The sequence below is a fragment of the Onychostruthus taczanowskii genome, unplaced genomic scaffold (assembly GCF_017590055.1).
Source record: "Onychostruthus taczanowskii isolate IOZ18803 unplaced genomic scaffold, ASM1759005v1 scaffold3, whole genome shotgun sequence".
Taxonomy (NCBI): Eukaryota; Metazoa; Chordata; class Aves; order Passeriformes; family Passeridae; genus Onychostruthus; species Onychostruthus taczanowskii.
Window position 1 is genome coordinate 21326410 of NW_024500349.1, and position 25593 is coordinate 21352002.

Here is a 25593-nt window from a genome sequence, read left to right on the forward strand (position 1 = left end):
CTACTCTATTCCATTCCATTCTATTCCATTTCATTCTATTCTATTCTATTCTATTCTATTCCATTCTATTCCATTTCATTCTATTCCATTCTATTCTATTCTATTCTATTCTATTCTATTCTATTCTATTCTATTCCATTCCATTCTATACTATTCTATTCTATTCTAGTCTATTCTACTCTATTTTATTCCATTCCATTCTACTCTATTCTATTCTATTCTATTCTATTCTATTCTATTCTTCTCTATTCTATTCCATTCCAGTACATTCTATTCTATTCCATTCCATTCCATTCCATTCCATTCCATTCCATTCCATTCATTTCGAACTCTTCACGAGGGGAATGTTCAAAGCAAGGAGAGGAGGCGAAGGAGAGGGCAGGAAACAGCGGGATCCCCCATCCTGCACGCAGGGAGACTCGGGTTCGTTTCAAGGGCTCGCTTTGCAGGGGAGGCTCCATCCCCGGCTGGCTGCAGCCCCCGGGCTCCGCTGCGAGGGGGTGCGGTGCCATCTAGCGACAGCGGCACCGACTCGCTGCCATCCCAAAACCGGGCTCCGCAAGGATGCTCCGGACGCCGTGTCCCAGCCCCAGCCGTGGCAGAGTTCCATCCCCCCTCTCGCCGTGACCCGGGGCTTTGCAGCCATCGTTCCAGCCGTGGCGGAGTGCCACCCCCCCTTCTCGCCGTGACCCGGGGCTTTGCAGCCATCGTTCCGCCCTCTGCACCGTGCTGCTCGGCAGATGGGCTCGGGAGAACATCGCCAGTGAGCTGGAAAGCTCTGAAAGGCGGGGGGAATGCTGGTTTAAGATAAAAGGCTGTGCTCGCGCCAGAGATGGCTCCGAGTTCAAGGAAGCTGCGGCACTTGTAGATAGAGGCTCGTACAATCAAAATAATCCTTAAAAGCTCATTTCCCTTCCAGCAGTTGCTTTTAATGAGTACGAGAAGGAGGAGATGAATGTCAGGACTCCTGTAAGTGGCCAATCTGTCCAGCCCTCACTGCTTTGTGCCTCTGCAACTCAGGCAGGAGGGAAACTTGGGGTGTTGAAGCATGAGATCCATCTTGCGCCCCGACTCAAACACCTCCCATCACAGAAAGAAGGGGCAGCTGGACGTGCCACCCATCCCTGTCACCTCTCCCAGTCCCTGTGACCGATTAGGGGAGCTGGGATCACAGGCATTTATTCGGGAGGCTGCCATGGGCGCACACAGTAGTTCCCAGGGATTCTTGCAGGGCAGGGGAGGGATCAGCCTCTGCTGATCAGCCCGGCTGAGATCTGCCAACAATCAAAGCAGACAGGCTAGTCCCTCCTAATTGGCTTTTCCTGCAAGCCCCAGTGTCTGCTTTCACTCAATATAACCTAAAGAGCCTTTCCCTTGCTGAGACCCTCCTGCCCTCCTCACTGGGCTTCCAGCAGGGCCACCGAGGGCTCAGGGCTGCCCTCTGCTCCAGACCCTGGGGCTGCTGATCTCTCCCCTCACACACTCAGTGCCTCTCAGAACACCCAGTGCCTCCGTGATTTATTTTTTCTCATTTCCTGCCTTCTGATTAGTCGTTGTCCTTCAGACAGGAGGACAAAACCCTTTCCCCAGGAGCTGTGCAGAGCTGCCAGGTAGCTCGGATCTCTCGGGGCTGCAGGAGCAGTTTGCAGAGGCACTGGTGGGGACACAAGTGGAAGTCACAGCCCACAGCAGAGCAGGTCCTTCAGCAAGGGATGGAGAGGACAAGAATGTGAACAGCCAGCCTTGTGTGCAGACAGAGCACACAGGTGCTGCAGATGAGAACAGAACTCCACACAAATACACACACACACACCCTGTGTGCTCCTGCCAGGCACAGGCAGCCCATGACACACAAATACCCACTGCCAGCTGCTGGCTGAGCTGATTTGCTCTGCCCTTTGCCTCCTGCATTTATGTCCCTCCATCCACGTAGAATAAATAAGATACCTCAGTTCCCAATGTGCTGCTCTGTTTGCAGGCACCACTGGTGCTACTTGGTGCTACCTGAGCGGGTATGTGCTTGCTGACAGCCCCTGCCACCCCCAGCCCTCTGCTCCACCACCTGGCTGGCCATCAAGGACCTGCCTGTCACCTCCTGGCAGCTCCTTTTCTGACCCTCATTTATGGAAGGAACCAACAAAGAACCCAGAGACCACATCAGAAGGAGGGGTGATGATCTCCAGAGGCACAGGGTGTAACAGACAGCAGGGGAATAGCAGCTCATGGCCCTGCAAGTTGGTTAAAGAAACTGGGCCATGGTAGACAGGAGCTGGCCCCTTCCAGGAGCCTCAGTGAAAACGGATGTTCATCTGCAGCTGGACAGGTTGTGATGGGAGGTGATGGCACGTGATGCTGGCAAGGAAACCACACCTCATGCTGAGCTGCAGCCTGGGTGATGTGTGGTGTCCTCTCCTGATACCTAAAAGCCCACAGGGGTAAGAGAGGGGCAACAGCCCCTCCAAACACCCCTGGGAAAGTCCAGCAGAACTACTCAGGAGAAGTGCATGAAAAAAAACCTCTCAGTGTTTAAAGTGGGCTTATAAAATGAGGGAAAGGAACCTTTTACATGGGGACATAGTGAGAGGACAAGGGGGAATTATTTAAAACTAAAAGAGGAGAGATTTAGATTAAATGTTAGGGGGGGAAAAGCCTTTACTCAGAGGGTAGTGAGGCATTGAAATGGGTTGCCCAGAGAAGTTGTAGATGCCCCAACCCTGGAAGTGCTCATGGCCAGACTGGATGGGGCCTTGAGCAACATGGTCTAGTGGAAGGTGCCTCTGTCCATGGCAGGGGGTTGGGAACTGGATGATTTTTAATGTCCCTTCCAACCCAAACCACTCTGGGATCCTGTGAAAGTGGAAAATCAGCATCAGTCACTTGGCCCTTTGCAAACAAAGAGCATGGAGTGTTTTATCTCAGGTGATGGGGACTTGTGGTACTGGCACAGCCAACCCACATCTTCCATCGCCACGGGGTGGTGTTCTCAAACATACACTCTCTAAAGGTGTCAGAAAAGCAAACCAAAGACAGAGCAGCTGGGCCTGGTTCATATTACTGGGTCCATCAGTCAAATCGTATCCCAGCCTGCTAAAGCTGGACTGTGAAAACCATGCCCAGAGCCTTTGGTTATGTTTGTATTTGTGAGTTAGCTTGGCCAGGCAGGACCGCCAGTTCTGGCACACAGTTTTACCCACCATTAACATGCTAAAATAGCACCCTTTGCCCAGCTGAACATTGAGGGCGTCAAGAGTCCTCCAGGTTTGAGTGCTTTATTATTATCCCTCTCCAAACACTTCCCAGAGCAGCGCCCTGTGACCCCACATTGCTGCAATGATAGGAGCAATTCCCAGCTTACCATAATGCAGGTAGAGTGGTTGCCCTTCTTTAGTCACTTTCCCCTTCTTTAGTCACTTTCTCAAAGACATTTTTTCATTCTTTACTCTAAAATACTGGAACTGATGAGGAAATAAGGAACCAGAAAATGCAGGTAGGTAATACCTCTCATCTTCCCAGTGTTTCTCTTAAAGCTTTGGCTGTGGCCAGAGGTGACAAGGGGGCCTGGCTGTGAGGATCACAGCCTGAGGACATGACAGTGAGTCAGGGAAATGCCTCTTCCCCATTGCACCCCTGCCTGGATGCATCCCCATCCCGTACCAGGTTACACCAGGGGTATTTTGAATGAATAAATTCTGAAAATAAGCCAGGGCCCCAGCCTTTCCCAACCCCTGCACAGAATTGCTGGGACTCATGATTGACTCAGCCTGGTGGAAGAGCAATTTCACTGTTCCCTAAAAATAGACCACGTAGTTCATCCTCTCAACATAGCCCAGCACCCTGAGATAAAACCAGCTGCCAGAGACCACTGGGAGGCAGTGAACAGGACTGAGGGTGTGGGGTGTGGAGCAGGGCTCCTTTTGGGATACACAAAGGGCTGCCTGGCCCTGGGTTTCACGCAGATTTTCCTCTGGGGCCGTCTGAGACGTCATTCACCTGTTGGGACTACAGAGAGCTCCCTGTAAGTAATTTTGGGGTAGATTAGAAGGGGGTGAAATGTTGCATGAATATGAACCTCAGACTGATCCTAAAATGCAGGGCAAAGGAGGATGCTTAGTGTTTCATGCTAAGAAAGTGGTGTTGGAGCTCATGGAAAGCCATGGATTTTATTCTGCTGGCCCGGATCTTGGTAAATCCTGAATCCTGCTCTGTGCTTCAGGTGTGTTCCATGTATGGTGGTTTTGGTTTGGTTCAAGACTATGGTTTAGGGCACCTGGGTGTGTTCTAGATAGAAACAGGGCATTGTAACTGTGTGCTTTTCTTCTGTCCTAAAATACTGAAAATCCCAGCTTTAAGCTTAAATTCATGGGGACAGATGTTAGTGTCTACTCTCTTCCAAAAAAAAAAAAATACTGTTATTTATGATCACCTTGAGCACAAATAGGGGAAAGAATCTGTGTGGGATCCCTTTGAGCCAGAGGGATGCTGGTGGTGGAGGGGACACCTTCCAGACCCAAATCCTGTTCAGGACTGGTCGTGGGTAGGCAGCAAAACGTGGACTGTTCAGAAGGAAATGAGCTTTGCTTCATCTTACATCACTGGGGAACAGGAGACAGGGAGGATTAGTTAAGGAGGGAATTTCTTTCCCTCTTTCTTCAATCCCTGTCTCCAGAGAGGGTTGAAAACTGTGTTTGTGACCCTAAGCCAAACAAAGGGCTTCAGGAGCCTGTGGGGCAGCAGCACTAATATGGCCATAGCCCACTCCCTGTTTGTGCTCACATGTGTGGAAGGGTGCTCCAAAAACCTGTGTCACTCTAAGATGGAGCAGAAATGTGTCCCTGTGTGTGCACGTGCGTGTCTCCCACCTGATTATCCAGGTGGATAATCTCTCAGGTCTCCCAGCTGATTATCCATCTGCCTTTTGGCTCTAAGGGCTGTCTCGTGGTCACCAGGAGAGCCAGGATTTCAGGTCCAGCCCTGGGGATGCCTCTCAGTCACCATGGGAAGGGCCTGACCTGAGCTGAAAGCTGTATTTTTTCAGCTCATGCATTGGTCAATGGCCAATATTTCTTTCTGAGATTCATGTCCAGCTGATGGCTGTGAGAACAACAAAAATTCTCTCAGCTGTTCCCCAGTTCCCTCCAGGTCTACAATCTTTGTATTAAAAAAAAAATACCATGAAGTACCTTCAGATTTTTGTTAGAAAAAAGGGATTTAGGGAAAGAAAGGAGGAGTTGTCTTCCTTTCCCTATGCCTCAGGTAGAGATATCACTTCGTGAGAAGAGGCAAAATATAAAAAATCCATACTCTTGCTCAGGCAAATTGGTAAATTATTCAGTAGTGGAAATTAAGGGATTCAGCATGGGTGGAAATTTGTAGGAACATCTTGCAAAGGTTTTTTTCAGCCCTTGAATAGACTCAGTATTTTATAGGATACAAAAGCTTCCTTTTGGGGTGAAACCAGGCAAGGATGCCTTAAACCTGTTACTAAAGAGGGAGAAAATCCTTCTTTAGCACTGGTGAAAGTCCCAGGATGGGTCTGAGCAGAGTAATGGGAATCTTTCCCTGAAGTACTGTGCCTTACTGGTATCTTACACTTCCAAGCCAACCATTTCTCTCCTCTTCCATATTCTTGCTGGCAATTTGCCTCACTCAGAAACAAACTGAAATTCCTGGGAATCTCAGTAGCTACAAGTGGGTTTGGGGTTTTCTCTTTAAAGGATACTGCCAAATTGGTTTGGGGTGAAAGTCTTCCATCCAAAACAGCACTAAGTTTTCTTGGCTGCCAGCAATGCAGAGCTGACAGCAGCATGGAAACACCAGGACAGGAATAGAAAGGCAAGGCAGGGCCTTGCAGCTCCTCGGGGCACGTGGCATCCCCGCAATGCCCCCACGTAAACACCATGGCATGGCAAAGAAATGCTGAGAGGTGCAGAGCACAGCCCTGATCCCAGCTGGGCCCTGCATCCCGCCGGGATGTGGGGCTGGGGATGCTCACGGGGCTCGTGCCTGCACGCACATTCCCAAGGTATCTTTCCAGAGGGGTGAGACAGGGCTTCCCTTAAAAGGTCTGGTATTTGTGGCATGCCAAGAAGCCCTCTCCCCAGGCTGAGGCCATTCCAGTGGGGAGCTGGGTGTTGCTTTTCCTGGGGAAGGGGGTTTTGGAGGGAGGGAAGCTGCTGTCGTGAATGGTCATCCTGAACTCAGGGCTGTAGGGGCAGGAGGGAACAGATCCTGGGAGAGGAGTTAGGGATAAAAGGAGTGTGTTACTATTAGGTTGGACGTGACATACACACATGGGATTAGGGTCTGAAAAGAAAAAGATTTTATTTTGCCTGTTCTCCAGCTTATATACTCTTAACAAAGAGAGAGATCTTAAGTTTTTAACTACATCACAATAACTTATTATATTTATTGGTGCAAAGCTATTAGCGTCAATATAATTAGTAAAAGTTTTACAAAAATTTAATAAAGCATGTATACACATCTACTTATGCACGTAGTCTAGCTTACCAAAATTTTCATGTATCTTTTCTAATCTGTTTCTATGCTAGCAGCCTTGTCTTCTTCTTTGCTACACATACACTCGAAAATCATCAATTGTTATTTCCTCTATTAACTCAGCTTTGCCTGCATGCCATCTGTCAAGCCCCTCCACACTAGTGCTGGTGATGGGATGGAGGAGACAGAGAAGTGGGGAAATGGATGTCAGGCAGGGATGTTTGTCACCACTGCAGTGAAAAACCCCTCTGTGAATAGCAGATAAAGAGTCACTGGAGGGTACCAGAACGAGCGGGCAGTGACACACAGCCGGGGACAGTCACTAAACACCCACTCGGCCTTGATTAACCCTTTACTGACTCAGCAGAGGGACACAGAGGACGAGGCAATGCCCAGGGCACAGTTGGGGCTGCACCCACCTTGGTTCCCAGACCCTGGGGTGATGCTGGAGCCCTCCCAAGCAAAGCCAAGCCCGCAGCAGTTGGCCCACGCGCGAAGGCCGTGTCCCCAAACAGCAATGCCACTCGCAGCTGTCTCTCAGCAGAGCTTCTTGGCATTTTTTTGGTGCCCAGAATAGAGTCCTCCACATTCCTGGATTTTTGCAAAGCCCAAAAATAGTCCCGAGCTGCCTTGGGGCAGATACTCAGCTCTGCCTGAGGCTAAATTTTCCCAGCTCTTCTCAGAAGCTCTCTAAATTACCTGGGGGGTCATGATGCTACTCCTGTAAAGGACATTCCAGCTGATACCAAAGAGCCAAAAGCATTTGCAGAAGTGACCAAAGATCATGAACCCTCAGTTTGGAGGTGCTGGAAATTGCAAAGAGATCTGATTTTGAAAATCAAGGGCAGGAAACAAGACATTCCTCAATAGATGTTTTTTCCTTCACCCCCTCCCACTCTCTCAGATTTGCAAATGCAACTTTATACGTGTGCAAAACATTAATTATTTTACTCTAATTAGTAGACAGTTCCTAAAAGCATGAAATGATAATTTAAATCTTATTTCCTCTTCAACAAAACTGGTCTTTAGTTACATTATTTTATTTCACCTCTTTGTCTAGCACCTTCCTCTGTTTCTGGTGCTTTTCTTTTCAGCCCATTTCCCACCCCAGAGATCACCTATTAACTCTATGTACCAGAGCTGCTCTACTAATTGCAAGATATGGCTTGCAAACAGAGCAAAATCTCTCTTAAACCCTTTCAAAAGGAAATAATTTCTATTTATTTGATATATGTTAGTCATTACCTTTATGTTCTATACCAGCAGGGCTCCCGACCTCCAAAACAGGGATCTATTTTATGTGATGCTGGACAAATTTATTTGAAAGGACAAGGTGTGCTCATGAAAGTTTGGAATCAGAAAAAAAAAAAAAAAAGCCTTGTTAGGTTGTATGATTTTTATTAATCATCAGCTGTAATCAGTGCTGTTCTTATATTTGAGTTAGTAGGTGAGCATGGGAAAATCTGAGTACTTACTTTTAAAGGTTGATTCTTAGCCTGTATATTTATAACAGGTACTCTTTTACCAAAACAGTAAAAAAAAAACCACACGAATTCTATGTCAAAAAAACAAGTTTACAATTGCCACTCTGGCACGTAATGGGCCGATCCACAGCAGAAAGAAAAAGCTTGAATTTCAAACACTCACAGTCCTTTGTAGGACTGAAAACAAGAGAAAGTACTGTGGTTTGAAAAGAGAACAAAATGTGATCCGGGCGTCAGGAGGGAGCACCCGTGAGGGTGAGCAGAGTGTTTTAGAACATGATCTGTCCTCAGCCTTTTCTAGATTCTAAAATTCCACCCATGCTCCCTGTTGCATCTTTGTCCCACCTTTTTTTCCCCCTTCCTTCCTTCAGAAGAAAACAGATGGTATTTGAACATTCTCTAAAGCCTCATGAGTGGGTCATGAGGGCAGTGAGGAACAGGTAGAGATTCTCTCCTGCCCAAATCCTCGCTGTGCCAGGACTGCCCTTCCCTGCCATCACTGAAGCATCCCAGAACCACTCACCTTTTCAGCAGCCTCCAAACTGGGGCAGCAGGGAGCCTGCCCTGCTTCCCACACCTCCTCAGAATGTCTCCCCTCTGGCAGAGCTTCCCTGGGGACCAGGGCTGCTGGCAGAGGGGTTAGGGCAGAGATTTAAACCTTTCCCCGCTGGCTGAGCACCCCCAATGGGCTGCCTGGCTCCTGGATTAAGCAGCAGCACTGGTTTCCCAGCTAGCTTTTATGGGTGCTCACCCATCTGTGCAAATTCCCCCAGCCCAGCCGTGGAGCTGTGCCAGTATTTAGGAGTCACTTTTGTCAGGAAACGGATTCTCTGGGGAGAAAAACTGGAGGAGGATGAGACAGATGTGATTTTGCACCTGCAGCTGCCACCTCTAAGGGCAGAGGCACTTAGAAATGGGGTCCCCATCTGCAGGGATGTGCTTCCAGCTTTGGGACAGGTCAGTGAGGTGCTAGTGTTTCACTGGGATGAACAGCAGGGACAAGCAGGTGGCACTGGGGACATGTCCAGTCACACAGGGGTGTCACACACTCCTGGGTCAGGAGGCTGAGCTGGTAGTGACCATCTGATGGGGGTAACCCATGGCTGATCCCAGGTAGAGGGGAATACCAGCCCCAAATTCCCAGGAAACAACCAGCCCAGAGAGCCACAAAGCAGCACTTCCTTGTCAGTTCACCTCCATCCTCTTGGAATAGAAAGTTGCTTTCACAATCTGAGGAAAACACTTGTTTTCCTGCCCTGACTGCCCCAGTGCTAAGGAGCTCCAGTATAGGAGTCCCTTTGCTCCTACTGGCCTCTAAGGATTGGGTTTGGGTCCTGGACCAGGGGATGTACCAAATGTCTTCTGGTACTGGAGCCATGGCATAGCCAAGGCATGAGACCACAACACATCTGTGCTCCACAGCTCAGGACAAGCCAGGCCCAGCAGCCACCATGTCAAACCCAAATTGACCTGCAGAGCAGCAGACACTGAGCAGGGGATGGAGGATGCCGGATTCGGGAGGAGATGCTCTCTGCAGAACTGCTCCCATCAGTGAGCAATGCGAAGGGACAAAACCCTGTCAGAACTTGCCCCACAGGGCCATCCCTTTCCCTCTGACTTCTACAAGCCCTGTGCAAGCCCCCATCTGCCCCCAGGCCCCGTTACACAAGCCCCAGCTCCGGGAGCGCCGTGGGGCGCGCGCGGCGGCACAAAGGGCTTTGCTTAGCAGCTGTGTTTGCTCAGGGCGGCTGATTTTGGGAGCACAGCTGATGACATGTGGTTGGCCAGGCGACCCGGGAGACTGGTGCTGAGCTTGCAGCTTCCTTTTTTAATAGGTGACTCAGGCGCTCGGTAGCTCACTGGGGTTGGTGGTGGGAGCCAGGCTGTGAAGGAGTGCCAGCAGCAGAGGTGGTGGACACCAACAGGTGGGTAGCGTTGTTTGTTCATTGGATAAAGTGGTTTAAATAGAAAGTAGAGTGAGACAGAGCTGCCCTGTTACTGCTGAGATGGGGTTTTCTCAGAGGAGGGAGGGGGCAGAGGTTTTTGTTGGTGATTTTTTTTTCACTTCCACTTGTTAGGCTGCCAGGTGTAAGATGATTCTGGTTCTAGAGAGCTGCAATGTTATCTCCAGTGGGAGACAAAGCAGTTGAGTGATTTATGGGCAATAATTGGAGAGGAAGTGACTGAGCTTTTAGATTAATATTTATGAATCTTGTCCCCCCATTGCCTTGCCTACTCCCCCTGTGTTTAACGAATACAAGGAATTCTTTTCCCCTGTTGCAAGTTTCTTCCCTGCCTGGGGTGTGACTTACAGGGCAGAGAGGCTGTAAACCAAGCCCGACCTACACATACATGGGGCATGGGAAGAACTCAAGAAACCCAACAGCTGCTCCTTATGGGCAGTCCAAACATTGCAGCCCCTCACACAAAATGTGCAGATTCATCCGGCGCCAGACAGTGACACGAGGGACATTTTGCCGACAAACGCCAGCAGGGAGGAGCATTCCCTGTATCCTTCATTTGGACAGCAGCGCCGTCGGCCGCCGTGCCAGCCGCTCTGTGGGGCGGGAGGAGGGGGGCTTCAGGAGATCTTTTCCTCCTATTTTAGCTCACAGGGGATGCTTTAAAGCCTGAAGTATCGCGTTTAACACCCCTGGGGCCGCAGTCGCGCAGTCAATCAGCACGGCGCGGGATGCACCATCACTCAGCGCTGCAGCGGAGCCCTTTCGCTCAGCGAGGCAGAAATGTGGAGCCTGGCCCTGGTTTCAGACTCGGCTTCCCCCTCATACACAACAAATATCACCCTAAGCCTGGCGTGCATAGAGACCTTTAGCTGTGCTCCAACATCTCCAGCTGGGAGCTCCCCGCTCGCTCCTGGGGGATGCTGGTGAAGCCGCACCTTGCTCCCAGCTCCTGGAATGTCCTTGGTGTCACTCGGATGTTGCTATCCACACACACACCACAGCTCAGCCCTCTCATTATCAGAATGAACTGTTGTCCTTCGGTTCTTCTCTATAATTAGCTATTTAGAGGGAGGCAGCAGCCTGTTTCGTCAGGCAGAGACCAGATTTTGTGCAAGCGCAGAGCCAGCACAGAGGGTTGGAGCAGCCCTTCTCCAATGCAGGAGGATTGGTGAGAAGTGATAAGCAAACACAGGGCTGTGCACAAAATAAAATAAAAAAAAAAATAAAAATAAAAAATAAAAAAAAAAAAAAGGGAAGAATAAAAAAAAAACCAAAACAAAGGCAGAAATAAGGGGATGCCTTCAAAAAAAGCCTTGTATCTAATGATAGCTGTCATTAAAACAAGCCCTGTGGCCTTTCATCCATCCAAGCTAAAGGGTGAAGGAACGGGCAGCACTGACACTGTGCTACTTCCCACTGCCTGAACTGGAACTCTTCCTTCAGCTGCACTATTTATTCATGGCTGGAGGGGCACGTTGCTTTTCTTTGTACAGTATGTGAATTTACAGGCCTATAGGTCAGTACAAATTATACCATCTCAGCAGCAATGCCCACAGCCTGGGCTGGGAGGAGACCATCAAACACCACCAGACCAGCTCACAGACACAGGGATGCTTTTGCTAAGCACTTCTCACCAAAATGGTCAAGCACAGGGACACTTGTGTCAGCCTAGGCAGGCTTCCTGCCTTGCCATGAGGTGCTCCCATCTCCTGGATGTAGTTTTCAAGACAGCCAAGGGTTTGTGTTCATTTTCCCAGCCAGAGAGGCTGAAAATGTGTGCTTGGTTTCTTTTCTACCTTGAAGGCTCACTGTGCCCAGTTCTCCCCATTGCTCTTGTTGGGGGACTTAGCCATGCAAATCTCATTACCATGCAAAGAAGAAATTTTCTGTTTGCCAGACTTATTGGACTCCTTTTTGCCTTTTCAGTAGGTAATTCAGCAATGTAGGATGAAAGAAAGACATTCCCAGACAAGAGTTTTCAAATTCCTCAAAAAGGAATTTTTTCAGATTACCCAAAGGTTTCTGAAGTCAATTCAGCAACTGCTGCAAGGACCCTCTTGATGTCCCTAGGACAAAGGGGAACAGTTTTAAACTAAGAGAAGAGATTGAGATTACATACCAGGAAAAAATTCTTTGCTGTGAGGGTAGTGAGAATGGGTTGCCCAAAGAAGTTATGGATGTCCCATTCCTGGAAATGTTCAAGTGTCCACTTGGACAGGGCTCAGAGCAGCCTGATTTAGTGAGGGGCATCCCTGCCTATGGCAGGGGGGTTGGAACGGACGTTCTCTGAAGTTCCTTCCAACACAAACCATTCTATGATTTAATGGATGCTGTTCATCTCAAAAATCCAGGATCTAGTCAAAGTTTGGAGTGTTTTGAGCAGAGTGGGGGGAAATGATGCAACCAAAGGGTAGTTGTAACCTCACAGTCTGTCTCAGGATGCACCAGATCTGCCCCAGCCATGCCACTGTCTGCAGTGGCTGTAGACAGATAATTCCCTTTGACTCAGTGTTTGAGCTGTGGATAGCAGAAATCAGGGAGAGAGGTGCCATATTTAGATGGAGATTTATGGAAGAAAAGAAAATCATTAAGGAAATACTTTCTGTTTCCTCCTGTGGTATGGTAGTGACTTCCAGTAGAACTGGGCAGCTCAATCTGTATTTCATCCCATTGCTTCCCTGTGTATCTAGCCTTGGCTCTGCATCAAAGTGCCTGCACACCTGCAGGAGCAGCTGGAAGAAAGGACAACAGAAATCATGAGGTTTGGCACCTTCCAGCAGCACAGCTGGCAGGGTCTGACAACCCACTGAGGTCCCTCTGCTCTTATCATCATGGCTTTTTGGTGCATGTTTGTGCCTATAGGAGCTGGTATTTCATTTGAAGCACATTTCTAGTGCATGGAGTTGCTTCCTGTCAAATTAAAATAAAACCAGAGTGAGTTTCTTTCAGTATTTTAGAGAAAAACTTGAAAATCTGAACTTGAAATTCAGAACGCAAAGAAGAAGAATCATTAGGTTTGTTGTTTTCTAAGTCTTGTGATTTGGGGGCTGAGGTTTTAGGGCAAAGAATGCTGGAATGGCTGCAGTGCTTCTAGTGTGCACATATTAAAAAGTACATCAGCCCTTTCCTGGGTGTGCAATAGCTGGATTTGTGGAGAGAGAGCCCATTGTTCAAACCAAAAGCATTGCAAATACCTCACTAAATCCGAATGTAGCGGCGCAAGCCCTGCAGAGAACGGGAGAACCTTCTCGTGTTTTTACAGTGGGAACAGAGAAATTACAGCCCTGACTAACCTGGAGGGCTGAGATGCACCCTAGAGGTGTAAAGCTCTATATATTGTGTATGTCTGTGATGGGAGGTGGAGGTAACCGTCCTCACACCTGGCAGGTAAATGCAAAAAGTTCTTGGCTACATTTTGGAGTTGCTTCTTTCTTTGAAAGCTGAAGCTCCAGCGAGGGGGATCCTATGGAAGCTGGTGTAGCCCAAAAGATCAGACCTCTAAACTCAGAGCAGGGTTTGAAGGCTCTACCAGGGGCTCCCTGCTACATCCTGTGGCAGGTCTCACCCTTTTCGTCTCTCCTGAAATGAGCTCCCAGGGGAGAGGCAAAGATAAGTGGATATAACTGCTTGTGAGGCACACCCATAGGAGAGTGGTGTGGCCATAGAGCAAAAAAAAAAGTAGGAATTGGCTCAATTTGGATATGTGTAATTCCTCCATGTTCTCTGACTCGCTTGTGTTTGGTGATGGCCTTGCCCAGGGAAGCAGGAATGGGGCCATCAGGTCACTGCCAAAGTGTCACTCTCATCCAGGCTCAACAATCCACCTCAGGCCACAAAGGAGATGGGAATGTCCATGTTTTTTCCTTGAACTGGAAAGGTGTGATGTTAAATTTTGGGGGAGCAGGCTGGGGGCTGTTGGGGCGCTCGGTGTGGGTTCCAGAAGCCCAGCAGATGCTGGCCCTGCCCTCCTGCCTGCAGCTTGTGGCTCACCACACGCTCTGTCCCTGTTCCAGATGGTCGGGCACGGTCATTTTTAGACCCATCAGGCAGCACCAGCCACACACTTCAGCGAGGACGAGGGAGGTCCTCTGCGCCCTCCGTGAAGGAGCTGTCGGCTCTGTATCTCTTGCAGACAGCTGCTGCTGCCAACGCCAGCCCCGCACAGCCGGTAAGGACCCGGTCCTCCCCTCCCAGCCACCGGCGGCATCCCAGCAATGTCCCATCCGGCAAGTGGCTGTGAGAGGGTGACAGAGAACGTGTCTGCTTTTGTAAATCTGAAGAAACACCGCGTTTGGTTTCCCAAAAGTGATTATTTTCCCCTCGCTGCTTGCAAATGTAAGATAAATGTGTACAAACACCTGCAAATATAGCATATTTATTAAATTCACACATGCACGCACACAGCAAGCACACACACACAGAGCCCTACATCCACTAACCTGTACAGTTTATTTATAATAAGATTTCCTCTTTATTTGCACATTTATATTCATATACATCCATGGTGGAAATAATCAATACAGAGCAGCACATGTGTCTCCATGGTATCCCCATTCCAACACACACACACTCACACACACACACACATATGTATATATATATATATATACACACATACATATATATATGTCCATATATGTCACATTAAAGCATAACTTTGCAGTGCAACCAGTGCTTCTCTGTTCATATCCCTTAGTCTGGGATCCAGGGATTTAATCCCCCACTCCAGGCTGATCATTGGGCCACAGGATAATACAGGTTATAAGGGTTATGAGGCACATTTTTCCCATTTCCCCAGTGTCACCATGATCTTTTATGAAAAATCCTTTGTTAGGATTTTTCCCTCCTGAGGAGCTGAGGGCCTCAGGAAAGAAATGTAAACAATAACTATCTGCTGCTGTGGAATGCAACAGGTGCATCTGTGATTGGTGCATGTTGGTTGTTTCTAATTAGAGCCAATCACAGATGCAGCTGCATCGGACTCTGAGAGTCACAAAATTTTGTTATGCATTCTATTCTTGTTCTTTCTAGCTGTCTGATGAATATTTTCTCTCTATTCTTTTAGTATAGATTTAATGTATTAATTTAATATAATATATATCATAATATAATAAACCAGCCTTCTGAAAATGGAGTCAAGCCTAGTGTCTCCATACATAGGGAGTTCCCAACACCCCAGTTCCACTGGTGATCCAGGAGTGACATGGGATGGGATTTCATATCTGGACTATTCTTGCAGGCACACTCATGTTTCTCCACACTCTGAACCTTTTCTGGGGCCTGTGGTCAGAGATGCAGTCTCTCGAGTGCTTATCAGGGAGAGGTGCAGATGAAGCAGTCTCAGTTGAAAATAAATAAGTGGGCACTGCATTTGGAAAATTACAGCTGGTTAGAGAACGAAGAAAATGTAGATCAGTTTCATTTTTTTAAAATATTTAAGTATAAGGGAGAATGAAGGCTAAATCAAACTTTGGAGAAATCAGTGCTAGTTTTGTTTTTCCCCTAACTTAAAAAAATATATTTAGGGTTTTGCTTGTTGACTGAGACATTAGGAAACATATATCTGATCAACCTGGAACAAGACTGCTTTCTCAGTTGTACAGAACTGCCAATGAACCAAAGGAGAAAATCACACCTGCATGGTTTTCAGTTTTCTGTAATTGATACACACATTAGTACACATAAGTATATAAAAATATATATGCAGATAATCTGTCTTGCTGTGTAGTTTAATGGCATTTCTCCTCATATCTTTTCCAGAGTACTGTGAAGGACAACTCCATTCACTCTCCCCACAGAGAGAAAAAAAACAAGGTAGGAAATGTTTAAGATAAGCACCGTTATCTAACCAAATATTTGTGGCCTGTGAGTGTGATCTAAATACCCACACAAGGCAGCCAGGAGCACTTACATACTGAATATAGCTATCAGCTGCTCGGCTGCCCTTCCCCACATTCAGAAGTTCTTCACAGATTAAAAAAAAAAAAAAAAAAAAAAAAAAAAAAAAAACCCCCTTAAAAAAAAACCCCTTATTTTAAAAAGTGGATTCCAAGTATGTTGCCTCATGCAAAAGATTTGCATTTTTCACTTGCTGCAAAATATGCTGATTTTGGTGTTCTGAGTGTGGGTTTCTTTTACTAATGTTCAAAACTTATTTTTAGCCAGAACAATCTGTGTGTAACAGAGTGAAATAACACCGTGCACCATTGCTTTGAGCAACAACTAATAATATTCCGGGCATAACTCCGCAGACGTAACTGCACAGGCATGCCAAGGGTCAGCAGATCTGTTTACTGAAAGGAAAGCCACCAGGATTGCAGTCTCTTTTAGACAATGATTAAAGGCTTCAGCTACCTTCCCTGTGGATAAATGCCCAGGCAGTGCAGGTTGCAGGTATTCAGTTCAATGTTCAGTACCCAGGATGCACAAACTGAGGAGAAAAATTGCAGAAGTGGAGGCTCAGATGGGGACTGGACAAGCACAGCCCACTCTGTTCACTTTTGTACCAGCACTGTTGTGAATTTGAGATGAGCTGAGTCTGACTGAGAATAAACAAGACTAACTTTCCTGACCCCCAGCTATAGGTGGTGCCCCAACTTCTGGTCCCTCAGCCTTGCTTTTCCTCCTCAGGCAGCGCAGATCATCAGGCCTGCTGATTCCAGCAGTTTGTAAACCTTAGTTAGCCTCGTGCCTGTACAAGTCTGCAAATCAGAAGAGCTTTATTTAAGTTTCCAACTGTACAAATGTGCATCTACTCTTGTGCAAATGGGGCACACTTCTGAGTGTAACAGAAGAAATCATTAATCAGATAAACATCCTTCCCCAAGCCCTCTCTCCTGAGCAGTGAGTGGGCACCCCACAGTGCTACCAAAAGCTCATCACATTACCTCACCAGACAACCTCATCAGCTCAGTTTGACACTTTGCTTCCTTCTCCCCATTTTCTTCCTGAGACCTCTTCACAAATAGCTCCTTGGCTTTCTCCTGCACCCAGATCTTTTGTTCCCTGCAGGTCCTCAGCCAGGGACACAACAGTTCTGGACACTGGCCAGCAGGAGGGAGAAGTTAAATTTTCACTGACTTTTCTAAGTCAGCCTTATCCTTCTTGTGGTCCCTCTCTCTTGGTCACATAGCCCAAATCAGGCACATGTATTGTGCTCTAGCTGGACTGAATCCTGGGAATTGTAGACTAACCACCTCACCTGGATTAGAGACCTCGCTTTGCTGTGGAACCAGGGCTAACACCAAGCCTGCAGCGTGTGCAGTGATGTGATGTTTTGGAGTGCTGTGTGCTACTGAACTAAAGGTATGGAGCTTACTGGGTGCACGGATTTCCCCTGTTGGCTTTTCCCTTTGCCATTCACTCCATTAACAGCCACCGGGATGGGGGGTGAGAGGTGATGCTGACGTTTAAAACTGTTTCCCCAAAGATGTCAGAGGCTCAGAAATCATCTAAAGTTGCCATTCAGAAAATGGAAGATGACTTGCCTCCCCCTCCAGCCGTTGGCTCAGTCCAGGTCGTCGCTCCAGGGGGCCAGGATCTCAATGCACTCCCTGTGCCTCCTCCAAAGCAAGCCTTCTCCAAGTTCTACCAGCAGCGCCAGGTGAACGAGCTGAAAAGGCTCTACAGGCACATGCACCCCGAGCTCAGGAAGAACCTGGAAGAAGCTGTGACTGAGGACCTGGCAGAAATGCTTAACACCGAGGATCCCAATGCACAGGCCTCCGTGAACCTGGATAAAGTTCTCCCGGGAGAGGTTCAGTCCATGCGCTGGATTTTTGAGAACTGGGCACTTGACTCCATTGGGGACCATCAAGCCACGAAGAAGCTGACAGAAGAAGAGATCATTCCCAGTGGGGATGTGAAAAGCACTTCCCTGAGGTTTGAAAACCAGTCCATAAATGGATACAACCTGTCAGCATCAGCCAAGGTGTCGGAAACTGACCTTGCCAGAGGGGATGTTCGCACTGCCCGGTGGCTCTTTGAAACCCAACCACTGGACACATTAAATAAACTATATTCGGATGAAACTGAGGTGCAGGAGGCAGTTCTCAAGGAGCCTGTCCAGGGAGGTGACGTGAAAGGGGCCAAACAGCTCTTTGAAGCACAGTCCTTGGATGCCATAGGACGCTGCTCCTCAGTGGAGGAGAAGAGCATCCTACAACTCAAGTCAGAAATCCAGGAGCTTAAAGGCGATGTCAAGAAGACTATCAGGCTCTTCCAAACAGAGCCCCTCTGTGCCATCAGAGACAAAAGTGGGACTATCCATGAAATCAAGTCCGTCTGCCGAGAAGAAATTCAGACCAATGCGGTCAGGACGGCTCGCTGGCTCTTTGAGACCCAGCCCCTGGATACCATCAATAAGGACACTTCCAAAGTGCAGATAATCCGTGGGATTTCACTGGAAGAAATTGGAAGGCCGGATGTCAGTGGCGCGAGGTGGATATTTGAAACTCAGCCTCTGGATGCCATCAGAGAAATCACAGTTGAAGAACAAGACTTCCAGGCTTCAACAGATTTTGTCACAGGGGCGGATGTCACTAAACAACGATTGCTCTTTGAGACCCAGACTCTTGACTCCCTGAAAGGAGAAGCTTCAGAGAGTGTTGTAGCCAAAGAACAAGTCATTGGAGGTGATGTGAAATCTACACTCTGGCTCTTCGAAACACAGCCAATGGAAATCCTGAAAGACAATTTTGAGGTGGGACGTTTGAAGAAAGTAGAGCTTTCAGCAGAGGAGAAGGGAGATGTGAAGCAAAGAAAACATGTCTTTGAGACCTGTCCCCTTGGCAGTATCTCCAAGGCATTTGAGGAAGAAATTCCAGCCACCAGCATGGAAGAGGTAGTGAAAGGGGATGTAAAATCTTTCAAAACCCTGTTTGAGACTCTCCCCTTAGACAGCATTAAGCAGGCTGATGCTGAGCCCACCACCAAAGAAGAGGAGGAGAAGATTCCAGCTGGCAATGTCAAAGCCAACCAAATCCTGTTTGAGACAACACCCCTGTATGCCATCAAGGATAGCTTTGGCAATTTCCATGAAGTCACCTCTGTAAGCAGAGAGCAGATCATCAGCGGTGACGTCAAGAACTACAAATGGATGTTTGAAACCAGACCCTTGGACCAGTTTGATGAAAGCATCAAGAAAGTGGATATAATACGGGGGATCACAAAACAAGAGGTGGTGGCTGGTGATGTCAAGACAGCCAAGTGGCTCTTTGAAACTCAGCCCATGGATGTCATTCATCTCCAAGCCACGGAAGGGGAGAAGCACCCCTCAGTGAGGCGGGAGATCTCCCAGAAGGGGGATGTGAAGACCTGCCGGTGGCTGTTTGAGACCCAGCCCATGCACACCCTGTACGAGAAGGTTGAGAAGAAGCGGGAGGAGGATGGCAGTGTGCCCCAAGGCGATGTGAAGTCCTACACGTGGATGTTTGAGACTCAGCCCCTGGACTCCCTGAAAGGCCAGGAGGAGCAGTATTTGCAAGTCAGTAAAGCCTACAGTCAGGAGGAATTGCAGGGAGTGGATGTCAAAACTGTCCGGCACCTGTTTGAGACTGAACCCTTGGGCAGCAGCGCTGTCAGTGAAGCTGACAGGAAAAAAACCATGAGGTACTCCAGCCGTGTGGAGTTCCAGTCTGGGGAAGTGTCCAGAGTGAAAGAGTTCTTTGAAGCCAAGCCCTTGGACATAGCCACGAAGCCAAAATCCCAGAAGGATGCTGGAACAATTGAAGCTGGGTCTGTGCACAAGTTCACGTGGCTCTTTGAGAACTACCCCATGGACACCCTGAAGGATAACTCTGAGGGCATCCAGGAAATACCTCCTGAAAAGGATGCCAAGGGGGGAGATGTTGGAGGAAAAAGGTTTGTATTTGAGACCTATTCCCTTGACCAAATCCACGACAAAGTGGATGAGACAGAACTCCAGAAGATCCAGAAAGACACCATGAGCAAAGCTAACGTCAAGTCCTGCACAATGCTCTTTGAAAGCCAACCTTTATACGCTATCCAGGACAAAGAGGGAGGATACCATGAGGTCACTTCTGTACAGAAAGAAGAAATCATGAAAGGTGACATGAAAGGTGCCCGGTGGTTGTTTGAAACTAAGCCCCTGGATCAGATCAAGAAGGAAGAAGAAGTGTTTGTGATTAGGGCTGTCACCCAAGAGGACATCAAGAAAGGAGATGTCCAGACTGCGCGGTGGAGGTTTGAGACAGAGCCTCTTGACTCCTTCTCAGGGGGAAAGTTGTCTGTGCCCAGAACAGTGGATGATGTGCAGAAGGGAGATGTTCAGTCCAACAAGCAGCTCTTTGAGTCCCAGCAAGTGGGCCAGAAGAAGTACGTGAGGATGGTCAGCGTCAGTGATGTGCAGCGGGGTGACGTGAGGACATCCACTTGGCTCTTTGAGAACCATCCTGTGGACTCCCTGTATGGGGATGCAGAGAGAAGCTCATCCATGAGCACAGTGCAGAGAGAGGACAGCCAGAAAGGGGATGTAAAACGCTGCACCTGGTTGTTTGAAACCCAGCCCATGGACACCCTTAAGGACACAGAGGTGACAGCCAGCGCTGGGGCCCAAGAAGAGATCCCTCGTGCAGATGTGAAAAGCACAACGTGGCTCTTTGAGAGCACACCCCTAGATAAATTTGGTGCTTCTGAATCTGGCATAGAAATAGAACTGAAAGAAAGAACCATGAAGGAAACTTTAGAGACTCTCTGCACTTGCCAGGCTATCCAGCATGGTGGGATCCTCATTGAAGCTAATGATATGGAGAGTGTGAAGATGGTGAAGTACCAGCTCAGCAGCCCAGGAGCTCCAGAGATCCTGAAAGAGGAGATTGTGGGAGGCCACTTGCAAAGGATTATGCTGCAGCTCCTGCACAGGACCAATGTGGAAGCACAGAGCATGCTCGTGGAGGAGGACAGAGAGGGCAAGATCAAAGTAAGCCCATTGCAGCTGCTGGACCAGAGTGAAGCTGTTAAAGGCAAAGATGACTTGAGTGGAGATGTTGCCAAGGCCTTACAGGGTCTCCTCAGCCAAGATGCTTCCATCAAAAAGGGGATGGTCCTACAAGAGACAAAGTCGGGATCACTGAAGATGACTCTCTACTCCCTTTTGTTCCATTCTGTCCAGCAGAAAGTCGTCAAGGGGGATGTGAAATCAACAATTGGGAACTTGTTGGCTTCTTCTCAGGAGCAGAAAGCAGCAGCCACCATCAAGCGTGAGGACAACGAGAAGGGAAATGTCCAACTTTTTGCGAGCTGCATTGAGAAGGGAGACCTCAGCTATCTGAAGAATCTCCAGCAGGAGTCAGAGATACAATCCCTCATCTCCTCCCAAGCAGAGGAGGATGGGGCAGATGAGAGCGGCCCACGGGTTGTGCAGGGGGCTAACATACATGTCTTGGCAAATAAAGAACAAATGGAGAAAGTAATTGCAGGAGGTGAGCCAGGGGCTATGGAGGGAGCAAAAAAGGGATTTGCATGTGAAAGCGTGGGCAGAGAGGGTGTGTTAGAGAGAGAGGCTGTGCATGCAGCAGGTGTGGCAGGCACCACTGTGCAATGTCTTGGGAAGTCCCTGCCCACAGCGATGGGAAAGGAAGAAGTTCTGTCTGGAGGGCTTAAGGTGACTACAAAGTCAATCCAAAGGGCTGCAGATGCCAGCAAGAAGGCAGAGAAAGAAGAAGCCACCACTGCCCATTTGAAGGAACCAAAATCTATGGTACAAGGCACATTTCCAACACAAGTGACAGCTCAGAGGGCAGAAGTGGATGGGAAACAGCAGAGTGTGCTGCCTGGGGAAGCCAGCCAGACTCAGACAGAAGAAAAGGCTCTGGGGACTGATCTCCAGGCTGCAATGCAAAGCCTGAGGCTGGCAACAGCAGAAGCAAAAAACATTCAGCACCACGTTCAGAGCAAGTTCCAGAGGAACAGGGAGGAGGTCCACACAGCCTGCAGGCAGCAGACAGTCAGCTCACAGGGGACCATGACCCTTCAATCAACCCTACACCAACAGGACTCCTCATCCACCAAGAAAGAGAGCAGCAGCACTGCCACCAGGACCACCACCACTAGAGTCCAGGAGGCATCCAAGACGCACACAAGCGTGTCTCAGAAGAGCATAGCATCACACAAAAAGGTCAGTGCTTCTGAGGAAGTACAGGGACGACAACTATTGAGCCAGGAAATCCAAGTTGTGCCCAGTAGAGATTTTAGCATTAAGGATGGCCTTTATGCTGCCACACCCGTGAAAACCTATGTAAACCCTTGTGTTGAGTCTGATTTCAAAGAGCAATCAGAGCAAGAAGAAAGAGATGTTGGTGTCAGAGGGGATGTGCAGACAGCTATCAGAGCGCTGCAAAGTGCCGCCACAGAACAGCGCCTGGTAGAAAAGGAGGACGTTGTCCGAGGTAATTTAAAAGCCACACTTCAGTCGCTGGAAAAGTCTAATGTTAATGTCTCCAGAGGGGATTTTAAAGCTGCTATGATATACAGAAATGCAGGGCAGTCCTATTCTGTGTGTAAAAAGAAAAATGAGACTCAACTCGCTAGTAAGAAGACTGCTGTAGTGGCTTCAGGGTCACAGGCTGATAATGACTTTCCTCCTCCTCCCTCAGTTGCTGTGATGAAAGCAGAGCATTGCCCACCCTCAACTAAAGCAGCAAGAGAAGGTGCCCTTCCATTATCAACCAGCAAAGATGGAGCCCCAGGATGTTCTGCACTACTCCAGCCCCCTCTTCCTGCTCTCCCTTCTCTGTCCTGTAAACCCAGTGACCAGAGTCCTGCAGAGAAGCCCAGGACTCCTCCAAAACCAGAAACTACTGCCCCACCCAAGAAAAAACCTGTTCCCCCTCCAAAACCTGAGCACCTCTTACACGAGGCACATTCTGCCTCTGCAAATTACAGCACAATCAGATCAACAAAACCCATCCCTCCACCCTTGCCTCCAAAACCTTCAGGCCTGAGGGAGATCAACAAGCCAAGTCCTTTCCCCACAGATCTGGGATTAAGCTGCATGGAAGTTCATGAACAATCAGGCTATGAGGAGGTTCAAACAAAATGCTGCAATTCAGAGACATCTGTGAAGAAGTCTGTCACGGTTCAGGGTACAAACCCTGAGAGAAAGCAGCCAAAATACACTGCTAAAACCCCTCTCCAAATAGCAGAAGAAAGGTACAAGGCAAGCAAAGGAGGACAAGGAAAGGTGGAACCAGACAGTGCTACAACTTCAAAGCCAATGAAAAATGGAGTGGTTGGTTTTGAAGTCAAGCAGGGAATGATGAGTGATACAGCAGCTGCTCCAAGGAGATGCCCAGGCCAGGTGGCTCAAAGGCAGATAGAGCTGTGCCGAGAGGAGAATGGGTTCTCTTCACTGTCACCTCCGGCCTGTCCTGGCAGAGCACAGGCACAGGATGTGCCAGGACAAACTGAGCCAAGCACCTCCCCTGTGGGTCACAATAACCCTCCCAAAAGAGGAGATGGCACTGCACAAAATGCCTCATCCAAGGTGGAAAGGGAAAGTGTATCTAATTCTTATGGATTGTGGGATAGTCAGAGAGTCATGCAGCAGGTGCATGAGAGGAGGCAAATGTCTCAGTCAATGTCCTTCCATCAGCAGTCAGTGAACTCCTTTGAGGAGCACCAGCAGGGAAACAGCAGGCAAGTGAAATGTCCTGATAGGGAGGCAGAGACACCTGCCCAGGAGAAGCCAGCGGTTGTTATGAGAGAAAAAAAAAAGAGAGAAACGGAAGATGAGCGTCGTAAGAGGTTGTCAGTACACAAGGAAGAGATCATGAAAGGCAATGTCAAGGAGGCTATGGAGATCTTTGAGAACCTCAGGAGACAGGAGCAGCTGCAAGAGATCTTGACACGAGTGAGGGAGTTTGAGGAGGAGACAAGCAAAGTGGATGTGAAAGCTCTCAAGAGCTTCTTTGAGAAGGTCCCCGAGTGGGTTGTGCGCCAGAAGGCCAAGCAACAGGACAAGGCTGAGGCAAAGGAGGACGCTGACAGTGGTTCCTCAGTGGATCTGGTTTTTGAGGACCTGGAGCGAGCAAGTGCTGAGATTCTCCACCTGAAGGAGCAGACACTTGCCCGCATCCAGGACATCGAGGAGGCCATCAAGAAAGCTATTTATTCAGTTTCTAATCTCAAGTCTGAGTCAGACATTGCTGGGCTCTCAGGGCTGTTCAAGGAGTCTCTGGGGAGCACCCAAAGCTCTGTGAGCAGCAGCAACATCCGCAAGATCAGCATTGTTTCGAGCAAAGCCAGGCAAGAGGAAGTCATGCTGGAGACAGGGGAAGCAGCATGTGTGGAAAGTGCAAAGGTGGCAGAAAAGGCAGAGGCAGCCAAGGCAGAGCTGGAGGTTCCCCGCCTCATTCAGTCTCGAGTCAGTTCTCCCTCCTCACCTTCCTACATCACCATTGAGTCTGCTGCCAGGAAACCAGCCGAATCACCCAGGACAGCACATTCCCCCCAGGATGGCCCTTCAGCAGACTGTCTTGACTCTCCAGGAAAGAGGGAGGCTTTTGCTCAGAACAGCTTTAACTCCTATAACCACCCCTCAGCAGGGTCTGCTGGGCACAACACGAAACCCTCAGAGAAGAGATCAGACCCTGTCCAAACAAAAGCTGGGCTGAGCTCCATGAAACAGCACACCCTTGGCAGTGCCAACCATCCAACCAGTGACAAAGAGAAGTGTTCTCTGGACAGCTCCAAAGACAGCTGCCACTGTGGGGTGAAAGGCAGCTTTTCGGAATACCGCTCCCTGAACACCCCCAGCCCACAAAATCCACGGAGGCAGAAAAGCATCTTGGAGCTGCAAACAGGGCCTGACGGGTCCAAGCTCTACGGAGCCACCCGGACTGTCATGGAGCAGTATGAGGAAATGGACCAGTTTGGAAACAAAATCATCACTTCGTCCACCACAGTCACCAAGCAATCCGAGACACAAACATCTTCCACACGTGATGTGGGCTCTCATCCCCAGTATGAAGTATCTGCCTCACCTGTGTTTCAGAGGTACTTGAAGAGCCCAGGTGAAGACTTCCACACCAATGGGAGTTTTCAGGAACCAGGAGTGGTCTTTGTCACCTTTGGCAACTCCAAGCCAAAGAAATAGGAAATTCTGCAGAACAAGAGAGGACTGTATAAGACAAAAGAGAAAGGCCACGATAAACATTTCTCCTGTTTTATCCACATTGCAGACAGGGATTTACCTGCACCCTAAGGACTTCTCAGGGTCATCATCTCGGTGTTTGCACACAGACAGGACAAGTACAGCCTGCCTTGACACTGGAGAACGGCCCTCACCTGGCCAACCCAGTAGACTTGGTGCTGCACCACAGCCCAAAGTCCTGGCACTGTTAGAAGCACAAGGGAAAAATCCATCCATGGGCACCTTGGGGTACTTCCCCCTAGAATGTTTGGTGGAAGTGGTTGGAGGTGTTGGATCGGGCTTCTCTGAACTACTGCAGAAGGCAGGATCAATTAAAGAACCAATCAATCTGGTCACTGGCAAACAAACATCTTTATGGCACCTTCTTTTTCTAAGAAGGACATCCTACACACACACACACACATATATATATAGACACATAAGCTCATATTGATGGGTGGGTTGGATAGGTTTTCTCTTAGCCAGTAAGAAAAGAAAA

The 25593-nt window shown here is 48.6% G+C and overlaps 1 protein-coding gene across 4 annotated transcripts; it reads left to right on the plus strand.

Annotated features, from left to right (window-relative positions):
* The first annotated feature begins 3857 nt into the window (after window positions 1-3857).
* Window positions 3858-25593, plus strand: XIRP1 (xin actin binding repeat containing 1). Of its 4 annotated transcripts, XM_041408463.1 has the most exons (5): window positions 3864-4015; window positions 9815-9904; window positions 13957-14111; window positions 15704-15757; window positions 17373-25593. In XM_041408463.1, the coding sequence occupies exon 5, from the start codon at window positions 17373-17375 to the stop codon at window positions 25056-25058; it is 7686 nt and encodes a 2561-aa protein (XP_041264397.1). In that variant the 5' UTR covers window positions 3864-4015; window positions 9815-9904; window positions 13957-14111; window positions 15704-15757; the 3' UTR covers window positions 25059-25593. The 4 variants fall into 4 exon arrangements, with proteins under 4 accessions (XP_041264396.1, XP_041264397.1, XP_041264398.1 ...); XM_041408462.1 differs by lacking the exon at window positions 9815-9904 and having other exon boundaries at window positions 3858-4015; XM_041408464.1 differs by lacking the exons at window positions 9815-9904; window positions 13957-14111 and having other exon boundaries at window positions 3865-4015.

What these genes read in the sequence shown, in the direction of transcription:
- XIRP1 (XM_041408462.1), top strand. Translation starts at nt 17,373, where the DNA reads ATGTCAGAGGCTCAGAAATCATCTAAAGTTGCCATTCAGAAAATGGAA.